This window comes from Canis aureus, chromosome 18 (genome assembly GCF_053574225.1).
Source record: "Canis aureus isolate CA01 chromosome 18, VMU_Caureus_v.1.0, whole genome shotgun sequence".
Classification (NCBI taxonomy): domain Eukaryota; kingdom Metazoa; phylum Chordata; class Mammalia; order Carnivora; family Canidae; genus Canis; species Canis aureus.
The window spans coordinates 26,575,939-26,591,725 of record NC_135628.1 but is presented as its reverse complement, the minus strand read 5'-3'; the positions used below and the strand labels follow the sequence as shown (position 1 = coordinate 26,591,725).

General features: G+C 33.9%; 1 protein-coding gene and 1 long non-coding RNA gene across 8 annotated transcripts in view; one reads left to right on the top strand and one right to left on the bottom strand.

Annotated features, from left to right (window-relative positions):
* The window catches only part of ITGB8 (integrin subunit beta 8), a 99,516-nt gene extending 84,664 nt beyond the window's left edge, over positions 1 to 14,852 (top strand). For 5 of the 7 annotated variants that reach the window (XM_077856590.1, XM_077856593.1, XM_077856587.1 and 2 more), the window contains 6 exons: positions 1,753 to 2,158; positions 4,534 to 4,759; positions 6,274 to 6,380; positions 9,343 to 9,506; positions 9,601 to 9,710; positions 9,793 to 14,852. In XM_077856590.1, the coding sequence (XP_077712716.1) occupies positions 1,753 to 2,158; positions 4,534 to 4,759; positions 6,274 to 6,380; positions 9,343 to 9,506; positions 9,601 to 9,710; positions 9,793 to 9,847 (1,068 nt within the window). In that variant the 3' untranslated portion in view covers positions 9,848 to 14,852. Of the gene's footprint in view, positions 1 to 1,752; positions 2,159 to 4,533; positions 4,760 to 6,273; positions 6,381 to 9,342; positions 9,507 to 9,600 lie in introns of all 7 variants that reach the window. The other 2 variants (XM_077856588.1, XM_077856589.1) reach the window with 2 other exon arrangements.
* LOC144288774 (uncharacterized) overlaps positions 1 to 15,787 on the bottom strand; it is a 229,162-nt gene that overhangs the window by 36,290 nt on the left and 177,085 nt on the right. The gene's annotated exons all lie outside the window — the stretch shown is intronic.

The following is a 15,787-nucleotide window of genomic DNA, read 5'->3' as shown; positions in this document are numbered from 1 at the left end:
GAAGTTTAGAACCTGCAGGTAGTATAGTTGCTCCAACAAGCTATTTGAAATCAACTATTGCTAGTATCTAATTCTGCAGGTCTCTACATAATCATGGATTTTGCTCCAAAGATATTATATACCAGTTTATAAAATATTTATATTTGATTTTCCATTAAGTATAGATAAACTTTGTACTAGCAAAAGTTTCTGAGAAAGGGTTAGCCTCTTAGTAGTTCTTTCTTTCAAAATCAGTTTTGGCAGAATGGTTTTCCTTACTTCTTACTTTTTTTTTTTCCTTTTCCTTTGTCTATAATCCCTTTTCCCCCCTCACTTTCAACTAAGTAGTATAAACAGTTTGACTTTCAGAAAGAGTCATATGACCTCTTAATTATATAAACCCCAAGTTTTGCTCTATTAATTTTGGCAATGACCACATTATCCTACACATCTGTTAATCCTTAACATTCTTAAGGACAAAAAGCATTTCAAGCATAATACCAACTGCATTAATTTTACTATTATGAAATGGATTCTAATTTCTGATGCATATATGTAATATATGTAATATATAAGCCTAAATTTAGATCTTTCAGATCTTGTGTGTGTGTGCGTGTGTGTGCACGTGCATGTGTGTATTTGTGCTAGCCCTGTTGGTCAGAGTGGAGACACATACATATGTATATCCATCCCAACAAAAAGGCTACCACAAATTATTTTTAAGTTTTAATGGATCTCATTCTAACATGGAAAAAAACATACAATCATATTTGCAAAAGTACCTGAAGATCATAAGATAGGCTAACAAATACAAAGATACAGAGACACATTAAACCAATCATGTCCTACAAAAAGGAAAAAATGGAGAAAAAGGAAAAACTTGGCAGGATCTGTCATTTCACAAGGGAAATAAACTCCTGCCAACCCAGATCTTTAGTTGTGGGCTCACATCTCCACTGAGAAATATGTATTGAGAGAGTTCTAAGTCTTTTTTCCTTAAGTAACATCAGAGAAAGCCTCATGGTTTCCTTCATTGACACCATGTATAAACTAAAATTGAACCCTAAAACTTTACTTGGGCCTCCAGAAAATAGGAACAAAAATAAAAATTGTTCATCTGAGGGGTGCCTCTGTGGCTCAGTTGGTTAAGCATCTGTCTTCGGCTCAGGTCACAATCCCGGGGCCTGCTTCAGGCTCACTGCTCAGTGGGGAATCTGCTTCTCCCTCCCCCTGCTCTGCTCATATGCAGCCCCCCCTTCCCTCTCAAATAGATAAATAAAATCTTTTTAAAAAAAATTGTTCATCTGAACATCTTATCTCATGGTTTTAAACCAGTACAGCAGTAGTCCTTTAGTTTATTTGATCTATCTCTTGTGCCAAATATTCAGTAACTCCACATTTTAAGGACTTAATTTTTAAAATAGTCATTCCCTCTCAAGTTTGCTAAGAAATCAGCAGAGGACATCAATTAATCATTGGAAGTAGAGTAGACATTTCAAATAGGCTTGAACCCATGTTCATTTAATGGTACAATATAGACAAGCAGCAGTCATTGCTTCCTTTAACTCTCTAGTTCATTAATTAGAAAATAAATGAAATTAAAAAGGGATGTTACATCTACCTATGAAAGAGTACATGTATAATTTACAAGTATTACAAATTTCTATAAGATGGTATGTTATTGATTTAAACTATCATTAACAGATATAAATAATGTGATGATAAAAATAATCAGGACATATAAATATATTTTCTTTCCCTCCCCCCATTTAGGTTCTTTTCAATGTAACAGTTACAATGAAAAAATGTGATGTCACAGGAGGAAAGAGCTATGCAATAATCAAACCTATTGGTTTCAATGAAACCACTAAAATTCACATACGCAGAAACTGCAGCTGTCAGTGTGATGATGGGAGAGGATCTAAACGAAAGTGTGTAGATGAAATTTTTCTAGATGCCAAGTGTTTCCAGTGTAATGAGAATAAATGTCATTTTGATGAGGCTCAATTTCCTTCTGAGACTTGCAAATCACACAAGGATCAACCTGTTTGCAGTGGACGAGGAGTTTGTGTTTGTGGAAAATGTTTATGTCACAAAGTAAAGTTTGGAAAAGTGTATGGAAAATACTGTGAAAAGGATGATTTCTCTTGTCCATATCACCATGGAAATCTGTGTGCTGGTAAGTATAAATATATACATGTAATTTTTACTAGTTACTATTAAGCTAGCACATATGTTAAAGTATCTTTAAATCAAATTTTTATAATTACCAACCCTGAATCTGCATTTAATATTCAGAATTTCAAACTCTATGAAATTAGGGCATGGCAACAGATTTATCACACATGATTCTGCTATTTATATTTTAAATTATTTTGCACAGGAAATACTTCAAAATGAAAACTAAAAATTAAGTGTTATTCTCAAGTATGCCTTGATCTTGTAAAGATATATACCCAGAAAAAGAAATTACTGATGATATCTGGCAGGTTTTCTATAATCAGAGTATTCTTCTAGAAAGATCTGATTCATTCTCATAAGTGGTCACTCCCTCCAGCTTGCTCAAAGGATAGTGAGCCATGAAAACATAGTTTCCATTCATTGGAAAATTCTTAATGCATTATTATAGATGGGATTATAAATTTGTAATAATTTAAACCTTTCCAATTTATTTTTGGAACAATGCCAGCAACAGATTTGTCAAAGGATAGCATTCTCCATGAAAATGCTGGTTTCATAAGTAATCTAGAAGATTAGTACCAGAGGCCACATGCAGACTACATTTAAAAATGAAATAATTTAAAACAAAAATATCAAAAGTATTTTTTGGCTAATTTAGTTACTGCCACCTAGAGGTTAGAAAATCTGTGCAACATTTTAAATTTAATAGAAAATATTGTTTTTTAATGACTTAATTTTTCTGTGACAGTGTGCTAAATCCACTTATTGTCAAAGCACCCTTTTAATGTTTGCATTTTGGTAAGCAAATATTAAATTATTGATTAACTGAAATATTTCTTGTCATAACCATATGGAAAGTAACAAACCTATACAAAATTTCTATACAAATTTTCTTGTGTAAACTAGAAATTTGCCCTGTATCACATGCAATGGAGAACTGCCTTTTTATTATATACACAGAATATTTTATATGCCAAATATTTATTCTGCTGTATCTAGCATCATTGGTAGAATGGATTACAGGTGGAATTCTCATATCCCACAACTGTTAATCTGTCAAAGAAGTTTGAAATACATTGAGAATCCCAGTCTCTATTTATAGTTAAATATCAAAAACCAATGTACTAGCCCTTATATATGACTATACTACTGGCCCACAGGCAGTTGAAAATGTGCTTTGAATTATTTGTGTATAAATTATAAATGCAAACTGTAGGCTGACAAACATTTTCTTCACTAGTCTCCTTAGAGAATAAAAACACATGTTCACAGGTCAGCTGGCTAGGATTAGTCGTGCAGCCTACATATAGGGAACAGGGTCTGGCAGGCATTTGTTTGGCCTGGACCTCATTAGTTTTACATTAGCAGTTGAGTTGGTCCAACGGTAGATTCTGTGAAACAGTTACCATGTGATGTGCTTCTCAATATAAGGAAGGGAACGAGTGAGGGATGAGGCCAGGAAGCAAAAGAAGGAAGGAAGGAAAAGTCTGGCCAAATAAGCTTGAGAAATACCATGTAATCCTGTAATATATATTCCCTTTAGAAGATTTCTAATTCACATGAGCATATTAAATTTTGGATGCTTCCTGCAGTCTAAAATCCATTTAAGTACATGTAACCAGTGTTTCTCCTCAACTCATTTGTCTGCATGCATGACCCCAACCCCAACACACAAGTGTATGTTTGCATGCACCCACACACACATGTGCACGCACACGCATACACAATCCACCTTGCTTTCTCTCATTTACAACCTAATAACAGCTCACAGCATATTTTAGGACATGCCCTTCTAACCTGCTAAATAATGTCCTAAAGATGTGAAAGGATTAGTTCAACTTCTCCAGAGATCTCATCTTCAAAATGGCACTAGCAGAACTGAAGTACTAGAAGGGTTTGTTTGCCTCACAGACCAAAATTATCCCAGGCCCTTAGCAATAATGAGAGACCAAAAGAATAAATTATGGAAGCTATTAATCAAATACTCTTGTTCTTCAGATTTTAAAACAGGCAATTAACATTATTTCAGCCTTTGTAGCTTTTTTATATTTGTGTGTTTTTCATTTAAAACTGAATATAAAACTGAATGTACAGTGACCTTCAAGTGTCCAAGCAGCCACTGTGCATCAAGGCAGATGTCACAACTGTCCCCACAAAAGATTAGCATCAGGAGATTATTGACAACAGAACAGCTTTGAAAATAGACCCTCCTAAACACTAGCACTGTTCTTGTAAGACGAATAGAAAATGATGCTGTTTCCATTCACTTGACTGTTGATGTGTTTCCATGGATATGGGAGGGGAATTTATGTTTGGAAACACTACACAAAGTCAGCAGCCCCAATAACTTAGGTCCTGGAGTGTCTGTTGCAGGGCATGGAGAGTGTGAAGCGGGCAGATGCCAGTGCTTCAGTGGCTGGGAAGGGGATCGGTGCCAGTGCCCGTCAGCATCAGCCCAGCACTGTGTCAATCCAAAGGGCCAAGTGTGTAGTGGAAGAGGTACATGTGTATGTGGCAGGTGTGAGTGCACCGATCCTGGGAGCATTGGCCGCTTCTGTGAACACTGCCCCACGTGTCACACAGCCTGCAGTGAAAACTGGTATGTTCTCCAACTCCAAACATACATAAAGCAGTCCTTCATTATAGCTATGTTCATCCTATTTTGCCTTCCTTAATCTTAGAAGTTGCTGGATCTTCTCAACCAAGTAAGTTGTTATCATCATGCTAAAAAAGAACTGAATGGAGAGTTTAGGAGTTAGAAAACTTACATTCCAACTTTTGGTCACTAGATAGCTGTAAAAGCATCAGAACTGATCTGGACATTCACTCCGTTAGCTTTTTAGAAATGGGTTTGTTGTTTTAAAGAGTACTGCTCAGTATTCATTGTTTTTTTTCCCCAGCTTTATTGAGATATAACTGATGTATAACCTTGTTTAATCAAGGCTTTAGGTGTACAGCATGAGGATTAAAAGCTGCCTACTCCCCAGCTTACTATCAATCAGCTCTTCGATCTGGGGTACATTGTTGAAATTTCTGTGCCTCAGTTTCTTGATATTGGAAATGACAATTATTAATAATATCTGCTATAGTTCTGTGACAGAATTAAGTTAGATAATTTAGGTCAAACAAACAAACAAAACCCCCAAACTTTGCATTGGTGCATAATAATCCTAGAATAAATGTTAGCTATTATTACTGGATTTTTCTTTTTTCAAGTTTTTGAAAAATTATTTTAAAAATAAAGAATGATAGCGGCTATGAAGCAACTCTGGAATAAGTGATGGATAAGTAAAAGGTGATATGTTAAATGAAGGTGACATTGTTGTTTGTGCCATGGTTGTTTTTCCCAGGAACAATTAGAGCATGTTCAAAGATCACTACTCTAAACATCACTGTGCCTTCTAATTTGTTTTATTCAAATTTTTTAAGACATTCACTTTCCCAGCTTGGTAGCTCAAGTAAAAAATTTTAAATTATACATAGTAATTTATGTAACTCTCTTGGAAATGCACTACTTAAACATAATGTTGGAGTTACTTCTAGTGAAACCAATTGAAATTTGAACTTTGTATTCATGGCTAAACCTTTCTAGTAGTATAACATTTATTCTCTAAAATATTTTTGCAAGTTTTATCTGTGATGAAAGTATCTTATGTTGGGATGACTGGGTGGCTCAGCGGTTGAGCGTCTGCCTTTGGCTCAGGGTGTGATCCCAGGGTCCTGGGATCGAGTCCCACATCGGCTTCCTGCAAGGAGCCTACTTCTCCCTCTGCATGTGTCTCTACCTCTCTCTTTTTCTGTGTCTCTCATGAATAAATAAATAAAATCTTTAAAACAAAAAAAGTGTGCATTTCCTGGATATTTTCTTCTCAATACATAAAATTCATTATTTTTATTTTATACATTATTAAAATATTTATAGTGGTTATATTTTGCCATGGTATTAAATTCAATGAGTATTATAAATAAATGTCATGGCTTTCTTTCCCAGTTTTACAAGACTCCTGTCCTAAAGCAGGACTGCTTTATTTTGATATTTTATTTCTTGCAGAAAATACTATGGACTACAACCATTACAAAGATTAAATGTTTCATTTCTGTTCCTCCTTACAGGAATTGTGTGCAATGCCTTCGCCCTCACAACCTGTCTCAAGCTATACTTGATCGTTGTAAAACCTCATGTGCTCTTATGGAACAGCATTATATGGAGCAAACATCAGGTAAACCAAAGCTTAATAAAGCACTGAAGAGTATCTGTAGAGAATCACATTCCCCCAAAGAGCCTATAATCAGTCATCCTAAAGAAAGGACTAACTGCTTCAGTGTTCTCAGTCTTCCAGAGATGGTACTCTATAAAAAGCCGCTGAGTATATTTGCTATGTTTTGGCTGAATTGTTACTTCTTCCATCTCAATTATCCAGCTCAATTCTCGTGCTGTGCCCCCCCTGTGGAAGTACACCAAGAAGATTTTCTACAGAGGCCTCAGTGAGCCAGAATGGAAATTTCCTATGTTGAATCCATTTCACCCTTATGGATAAACTATGGAACCGTAATTATCTTTCATAACCCAAACTTGCTTCCAGTTACAAAGTTCCTCATATAAAACCAAAATTTACTTTTATGTTTCAGGTGAAGCCAAAAATTCTAAGTAGCAATGATCTGCTTTTGAAAAATGTGTAACTTAAAAAGGCCATTCCTTTTTGTATTTTTCATTCTGATATAATTTAGGGGTGAATGATTATAAAAGCAGCATAAATGGTAAGGGCATCAAATTTTTAATTTGAAGACGTTGGCTTAATCCATTTCCCTTGACATTAATGGATAAGAAATATCAGATCTCTTACAAAATTTCCCAGGGTCTCAGTTTCCTCATCTGTAATGGAGATAATAATACCAACCTTAAGGAATTGTAGGAGATTAACCAGTGAACATGAAAGAAAGATGTGAATTAAAGGAAAAAGCAAATGAGAAAAACATGTGAAAGCTGTGTTCAGACCATTTTAAGACAAAAATTCATTAGAAGCCAAAAGCCAGTACCCTACTTTGCTCAGGTGTTAAGGTGGTAAAGTATATATGAATTGGAAATTAAGCTTGAAGTTATGTCTTCTTTGAAAACATTTCTACTGCTACTATTACTTCTAGTCTCTCCTCCGACCTGTAAAGATAATTCCAGCTCTCACACTGCACAGAAGAATAAACTTTCTCCAGTTTTGTTTCCTTCTTCCATTGCATACACACTGATCTTAGCCCGTAACAAATTTGGCTTTGCAAAAAGCCCATGTGCTGCCAGCTGGGGCTGCAGCAATCACTCCAGAAAGCCAAGTGCCTTTTCTAATAAATACAGCCCTTACTGTCAACATGTCATTTATTATGTTAAGTAAACAAACCTACTCTGACCTAAGTGTGGTTTCATAAAGTATTCCCTTAAAGCTCCTTAGGAAAAGCCCTTGCTTGACCTAATCTAAGATGGGAGTCATGGCAGAGGCTAAATGTTTGGCTATGCAAAATGACATTTAAAATTCATGCAGAGTTGAGCCTGAAAATGTTCTCTATCCTAACCCATTAGAAATATTTGTAAAATTTATCGGAAGCTAGGGGGCTCCCCTCCCCTTCACAACTATGGTAGAAAGAGCAGGAAAGAGCATTTGTTAGCCACCTCTATTATCTGTCCACTCAATCACACTTAAAGGGTGAAGTTCTGGTCTTCTGGCTAAGCTCCTCCTAGGCAAGAAGCCAGTAAGTGGGATCAAACCACGTGTCCCCTTTAAGGATCGGCTTTAGCTGACTGACTAGTTCTAAGTCAGCCAAGAGAAATGACAGTCTGTCAGGATGAAAGGCATGCTTGTCACACACCTGAAGGTCACTGTGGAAGACTCTAAGGGCACCACCTTTAAAAAGAGCATTTTGGATTCTCTCTGTGAGACCAATAACAACGGGAGACTTGCACTTGCATTTGGTGTTTCTATTTCAATTAGTAGTCCTTCAGACTTCCTTTAGCCTTTCTTTCAAGGAACCTTATCACTGACCAAGGAAAACTGGGCCCTAAGTGTTCCTTCCCACTTGGAGAGGAGCCCTTGCCTCATTTCTGCGTTTTGGGTTATTCAGAAGCATACTTGGTCCTCCCTGGGAATTCAGACACAAATTACCTATGTAATCTTCTAAACTTTGGCAGGTCCCCTCCCAAAAGACTGTCTCAGGGAGACCTTCAGACATTTAGGTAAAGTCCCCAAAGTCTGGAGAAGGGGCAGAAAACACATGCCTCTTTAAGCCAGGAGGCAATTTTGTGAATCTGGGGCAGCTGGTGAATTCTGTGGAATACTGGCATATTGTGCAATGTTCCTCTTAGATTAGGGTAATACTTCTGGCATCCATAGAGCCTGTAGAGTTTCCAACTAGAGTTTGCCAAAGGTCTAGTGCTAAAACAGAAAACCTAGTATGCTCCTCCTTTTAATGCAGCATTTCCTTTTCCAGCTAGTAATTATTTGTTCTTGAAAAAAAAAAAATACACAGTGGAGTTTTTAGAAGCAAAAAATGACAGATTTGGTTAAAAGACAAATAAAAACTAAATTAATAAAAATTGAGGAAAGAGATTTGCATATTGTCCCAAGAGGCTACATGTAATAATAATGGAAATTTACACTACAGTTTCAAAGGAAATATTTACTCATCTATAAAAGTGATACTGATTTTAGCTTCTGCAGTTGTTTACTTTATTTTCCATTACTGATGTGCAACGAATGAAGACCAAGCATAACAAGAGAAACATGTGCTAATACATAGAGTTGTTAAATAATTTCTGAATCCTGTTTTCCACTTAGTGATCAACAATGCTCACCACAAAAACTGCCCCTCTCTGCCACAGATAAAATTGTATTTGTTTAAGGAATTTGGACACATTCCAGTTAGTACAATTAAAGAATCAAGCTGCAAAGAAATAATATTTTTGAATAATTGTGGCTATTATCCAAAAGTTTTCTTTTGGAAATATTTTAATAATAAATGTGTAATAAAGTGACAGTTTACTTTTTGAATCAATAGTAATGACATTCTTCTGTCTTGAAAATATAGATTTGCAAATATCTCTGGTTCTATTAATTGAGATGGAGAACATTGTTTGCTTGTTTGAATCCTTTGATTTACTCATTCCAGTTTTTAATCCATTATTTATTTGCTTTATTACAGAATGTTTCTCTAGCCCAAGCTATTTAAGAATATTTTTCATCATCTTCATAGTTACATTCTTGATTGGGTTGCTTAAAGTCCTTATCATTAGACAGGTGATACTACAATGGAATAGTAATAAAATTAAGTCCTCGGCGGATTACAGGGTGTCAGCCTCAAAAAAGGTCAGTGAATTTTAAAAAAGCAATTATGATCAGTATGTCATTGTCTACTTCCAATATTTAGACTGTTAATTAATAATATTTTTTCTCCATCAAGGACAAGTTGATTCTGCAAAGCGTTTGCACAAGAGCAGTAACCTACCGACGTGAGAAACCTGAAGAAATAAAAATGGATATCAGCAAGTTAAATGCTCATGAAACTTTCAGGTGCAACTTCTAAAAAGATAAAAAGTATTTTATGGAAAACTGGATTTTTAATAATTGCTCCTAAAAATTTTAATTTTATAAGTCACAGGAGGAGACAAACTGTTCTAGATCATGCTGGTTGCTGGTTGTCCACTTGAATGAAGACTGACAAGCATCCTTATCATCATGTGACTCACTTTGCTGCTGAATTTTTCAGAGAAAAATGTGTCTTACTACTGTTTGAGACTAGTGTCATTGTAGCACTTTACTGTAATATATAACTTATTTAGATCAGCATAGAATGTAGATCATCTGAAGAGCACTGATTACACTTTACAGGTACCTGCCATTCCTACGCTTCCCAGAGACAATGCTGTGTCACTACAAGGGTACAGTAATCCCCACACCACACATGTGAATGAAAAAATAAAAGGCAGTTATACTGCTGTTGCCAAACACTTCAACAACTGGCAGTGAATAGATAAAAACATCTAGATGAATAAATGGTTAGTGTTTCACTTATTCAAGAGGTTAGTAGATAAAACCTTAATTTTAAGGGATATTGCTTCTGAAACTGTGTAGTGTTATGCATGTGTTTATGTTTTCTGCTTCTTACAGATACTAATTCCAACATTCTCTCTTTGCCTTTATATTTTTTTCTTTCTTACAGGATAAGTTTATATATGTCACAGATGACTGGATTAAATAAGTGCTAAGTTACTACTGCCATAAAACCCTAGTAATACAATGTCACTTTATTAGAATACTGATTTTAAAAGCTGAATGTTTAATAAGGGACACTGTAAAGTAACATCAAAACCTGAACAGCTTCATTGTGTGCAGATGTGGAGTCTTACTGATCTTACCTGAAAAACTGGATGCTTCACCATTTCATTTGTCTAATCATCAGGTTGAAGATCACAAGGTGTTTCGAAACTCTGCCTCAAGCAAAGTGCCACATTTTTTAGTGAGTTCTCTCAGATATATACTCCAAGTAGATACTAGCATTTTTCAAATTAAAAGCTATATTAAGTGATACTATTTTCAATCTTCAGTGCAGCCTAAGGAATGCTTTCCCTGAATCACCTCAACCATACTCACCAAAATTTTAAACATACAATTGGAGGAGGATAGACAATATCTTAGAAATAAGCTAATTCAGCCTTTTAGTTAGTCAGGGAACCGAGGCTCAGAAAATTTAAATGGTATCTTAAAAAACACCCAAATGATTAAGTGGCAGCATTTGAAGAGAACTTCTATCTTTTTATTGCCAGGCTAGTGTTCATTGTACAACATTGTACAATATCATGCTACCTCTTGAATCTTTAAAATCTTTGATTGGAAGTATTTTTAAATGTGATTCACTGAAGTCTCGAGTATATGGGCATGAGAAAATTTCAAAATAAAGCAAAAAAGAGTAACTCAAACTGAATTCCATGACTGGCTTCCAGTCTTACCTGATAGCTTCTAAGAGAATGCAGCATGGCCTAACTACAGGGAAATCTATTCACACCACAAGCCTGTGAGTTGTGCAGTGCTCAGCCTGAGAGCTTGAATCAGAGGCCATGAGTGTTTATCTTCCACAATGGAAACTTATTCACAATTACCATATCCCTACAGACATATTCAGTCTGATTTTATTGGCTAGAAGTCCAATAGTCCTTTGTGTAGTACAGAGCTTTGCCTATGAAAACAAAGGAATTTGTTTAAAATGTTTTATAATTAACTTCCCAAATTTGCTGTCTTCAGCACTTGAAGAAATGCCAGATACTTGCATTTTAACCCCACCCCATATTTTACCCCAAAGAGGATTTAAAAGCATATAATAAGTTGTTCTGGAGCAAACAAGCATAGCAGCTCCAATAACTGTCCCCTATAGCCAAGCAATTATGATGCTAAGTTGAACTAATGAGATTGGGGACATTGACATAATTCAGTACTGTGACTCACTTGTGTAAGATACCTTTGAACACCAGGGATAATGTAAAAATCATATTTTGTGGGGTGCCTGTCACACACAGTACCCATTTTAAAAAGAAAATTACGGATACCTAATAGCTCTCCAAAAGGAAAAAGTGGAAATCATCCATTCATTAAAATATTTAAAAAATGAACATTATAATATTCGTAAACTAATCTCCATGTGGAATGAATTATCCAAAGGAGCATAATAAAATGAAACCTTAAAAATCAAGGGTTTATATTTTTATACTTTCACTAGTTTGCACTAATATAATGGACCAAGGCTGTTATAGGAAAAGACAAACTTCCTGATAAGCAGTTCAATGCTTGATGATGATTGTAGTTATGCTTGTGATATCTTGTGCTTTCTTTTTTTACTTAAAGATCTAATTCTTAGAGTCTAGAGCTTATATTTTACTTGAATAATGGATATTTTCCTGCAAAATGGCTTATAAGAAGAGAATTAATATTTGACTAGTAAGAATTAACAGGTAAGGGAAAACAGGGTATTCTTATTCTTAGATTAAATAATTTATGTAAATAGAGCCTATTTTCAACTAATATGACCATAGGAGCCTCCTGAGATTCATGATATTAAATAAGTAATGAAATTTTAAATAGTTAACAAAGAACTTGAACAACACTTTTGGTACGATAGCATTTTTGTGCCGTAAAGTATGTAAAGATTTAGAAATGTGCCATATATACACTACGATATAAATATATGCATTTTATTTCTCTGGGGACATCTTTACACCACAGGATTTATAAACATTTCATATCTTTTTTTAAAAACATTAATATGTATGAAGTCATAGACATTCTCTGCAAGCCTCAAAAATTTACTAAAAATCTGATTATGTACTGAGTGTTCGATATAGCTTTGGTTTATAAGGATAAAAAAAAAATCTAAGGTTAACAGAATAGATTTCTTTGGAGGCAAATTTTTCAATCCGAAATTATAATTAATGGATGCATCAAGTACACTTTATAATAGGTAACATAAATTTTTTAAATATATATTTAATCCCATTAAAGATATTCTTATGTATGACAACAGGCATCCATGAGACACTGAAATATGATTATGATGAACTATGAAAATATTTCTCCGTAGAATTATATTCCTCTGGTACATGGTATAGTAAATTGTACTTAATGACTTGTCCTTCTTTTCCTTACTCCTAGTTTTCATACTCACTTTTCCTAAGAGATTGCCCTAAAACTCTAAGCCCAATAAGGCTAATTGTGAAAAATAACTCAATATAATGGTTTAATGAAGTTCTTCATTTCCAAACATCTCTTAATGATTTCAAAATTCATCATGCAACCGAACCAAGACATACCCATTAAAAACTAAGAATTTATAATTTTCACAATCATTTGAGCTTCTTTCAGATCTAAAGGATTTAAGATCTGTATCTTTAATAACAGTATTGAGTGAAATATAGTTACTTGGGAATTCAATTATATGCATATTGTAATCTGTTTTATATATTCAATATTTAATTTACAACTATTCTTATTTATATTGACCTTAAGAATTCCATTTAATGCAATGCAAACTGAGATATATTTTCAGAAAAAATAGAACAAGCATTCTTTTAGATAATTTCCTTCTTCTTTTTTAGTTACTCTGTGGCAAATTTATTATAGGTAACTGATTATACATACTCATATTTCATTGATCTAAGACATCTACTTTTCAATTTCACATCTCTAAAATTATGGTGTATCTTGCAATCATTGGCATCTTAGATGCAGTGTTTGAAGTTGTACTTGAATAAATATTACACTAATTCATCTTTAAATGTTCATGAGAATAGGGACATTCCTTTTCTTATAAATATTTGAGAACCTATTTATGATCATGTGTGAAGTCAATTTTCAGTACAACTGAATTACACACAACTCATCAAGGAGCCTGTCTGATTATGAGCTCAGATCTCGCAGACCTTTAGGTTATAAAAGCTCTTTCATCTTCCTCTGTATACTTTACGCTAGTGGCTATGATTTCAGCAAACCTAACTTAACTGACAAGAATGAGTGGGTTTCTCCCAATTTTGCAAACAAATTTTTAATCTTTTTATTCCTTTTTAAAACATACTTTCGTATGATCATCTCACTTTTAACAGAATTAACTGGAAAAATATATGAAACCATCATAATTAGATTTTGTAGCATCTTGTATGTCTTATGTCAATGACAGAAGAAAAATACAATACAACCAATTAGTACTGTAGGAAAAAACTTTCCCTTCAAGTCCTCTCTGTTTTTTGTTCGTCTTTCTCATTTCTGCCCTTTTGTTTGATTTTTATTTTGGCTTTAATAAATTTACTTTCAATGCCATGTAATGATTGTCATAAAACTGCATATTTAACTTATTTGAGTTATATGAAACAATTGTTCAGCTATCTGGGCAGCTGTTAATGAAATACCTGAGAGTAATAACACTACTTTTTTTTTTATCTACCTGGCATACTTTCCTGCCTAAAATCTATCATTGTAAGCTAACTCTATTAATCAGATTTCCAACCTCTGTGACCTATTTGTTAAAAGTATTTAATCCAATAATATTAAAAAAAAAAACTGCAGTTATCAAGGATGGAAAAATGTGTGATTTTTGTAAAGAACATTTGCTGACTTTACACCTTACCGCAGATAAATGTGATTTTGATAAGAACTCCCCACAATGATAAAATTTATGGTACATAAATTTTATTAAGAATATTGAATATGAAATATTTTAATTCTAAATTATAAGAAAATATAAATTTGCACATAATATAGAAATTCATTCTGTGTGTATTTAACATAACTTTAAAACTATTTTACATTTACCAGCTACTTCATTAAAGGTTTTTATTAAGCATTTGAAAAAATAATTTAGAAATATTTTTAAATTATCAGGAATATAACGTTCTTTGTTTCATTTAACAAGTTGAGCCTTTGTAAAAAATTAATATAGAATGTATTTTTAAATTAAAATATTTGAATATAAAATAACTTTTATGAAAGAAACGAATTCTCAATAAACAAGTTTCTTATTATTTCTGGCTTTGAACTATACATAGCTAAACTGCCTTAAGTGACACAGAAAATTGGGGGGTAATTTCAGAAAATATACTATGAACCTGTTCATGTAATTCTGATTGACTACTAACTTCTGTTTTATGTATTTATTAAAGAGCTGACACTGTAGTTTGTTGTGAGATGTTTATTTTTCTAACAGAGCTTATAACAGTTATGACAAGGCATTTAATTAATGCATCATTCTGTTTAAAAGTAGGTATTAATTAATATGAAATTTTATGTTTTAAAATAAAAACGTAAAGATCTAAGAATGCACAGAATGCTTCTTTGTTTACCATTGTGTGTTACATGACCCTCAGAGCTGCCAGACAATACCACATTTTCATACAAGGAAATGTAATAATATCCATCCATTGTCATTGGTAGAGGACAATACATAATTTCAAAAAGCTACTACTTTTTCCTAGAAAGTTGCAGAACCAATGATAAAGATATGAGGCCATCCAAATTTCCCTCTTCCCTTTTAATAGCTTCCCAAAAGTGGAAACAGAAAGAATATCCAAATTATAGAGAACTGAAAAATTAGTTAAAAGATAATCAGGCATTTTTTACTAGCCAGAGATTTCTACCATCACCTTGATACAAATGTTAACATGTTCATAAACTTCAATTGCCCATTCTTGAGAGCCATATTTAAACATCTGAAATTTATGGAATACTCTTGTGTTGTGATTTTTCTGTTTAACTGGAGCAAGAGTAAAGCAGATGAGGGGACAAGTTAAAAGTTAAATAAGACATGTGGACACATTGCCTGTCATAAAGGAATTTTAATAGTTTGAAAGAAAACGTATGCAGAGAACATCTATAAGTAAAACAGTTGCAGTGGAAAGATCAGATGGAACCTATAAGGAGGTCTCACAAAGACCTTATTTTTGAGAATTCATCCCAGTTGGGTTTGGCTATGTTCTTTTAAGCTCAGAATCATGATTTTGTTATGAGTGCTGTTTGGCTCCATTTTTCCCTTCACCTTCAGTAACAGGACCTGTGTGTCAGTAGAGAACATAGCTAAGACTTAACTACCCAAACTCCTTTGCAGGAAATGT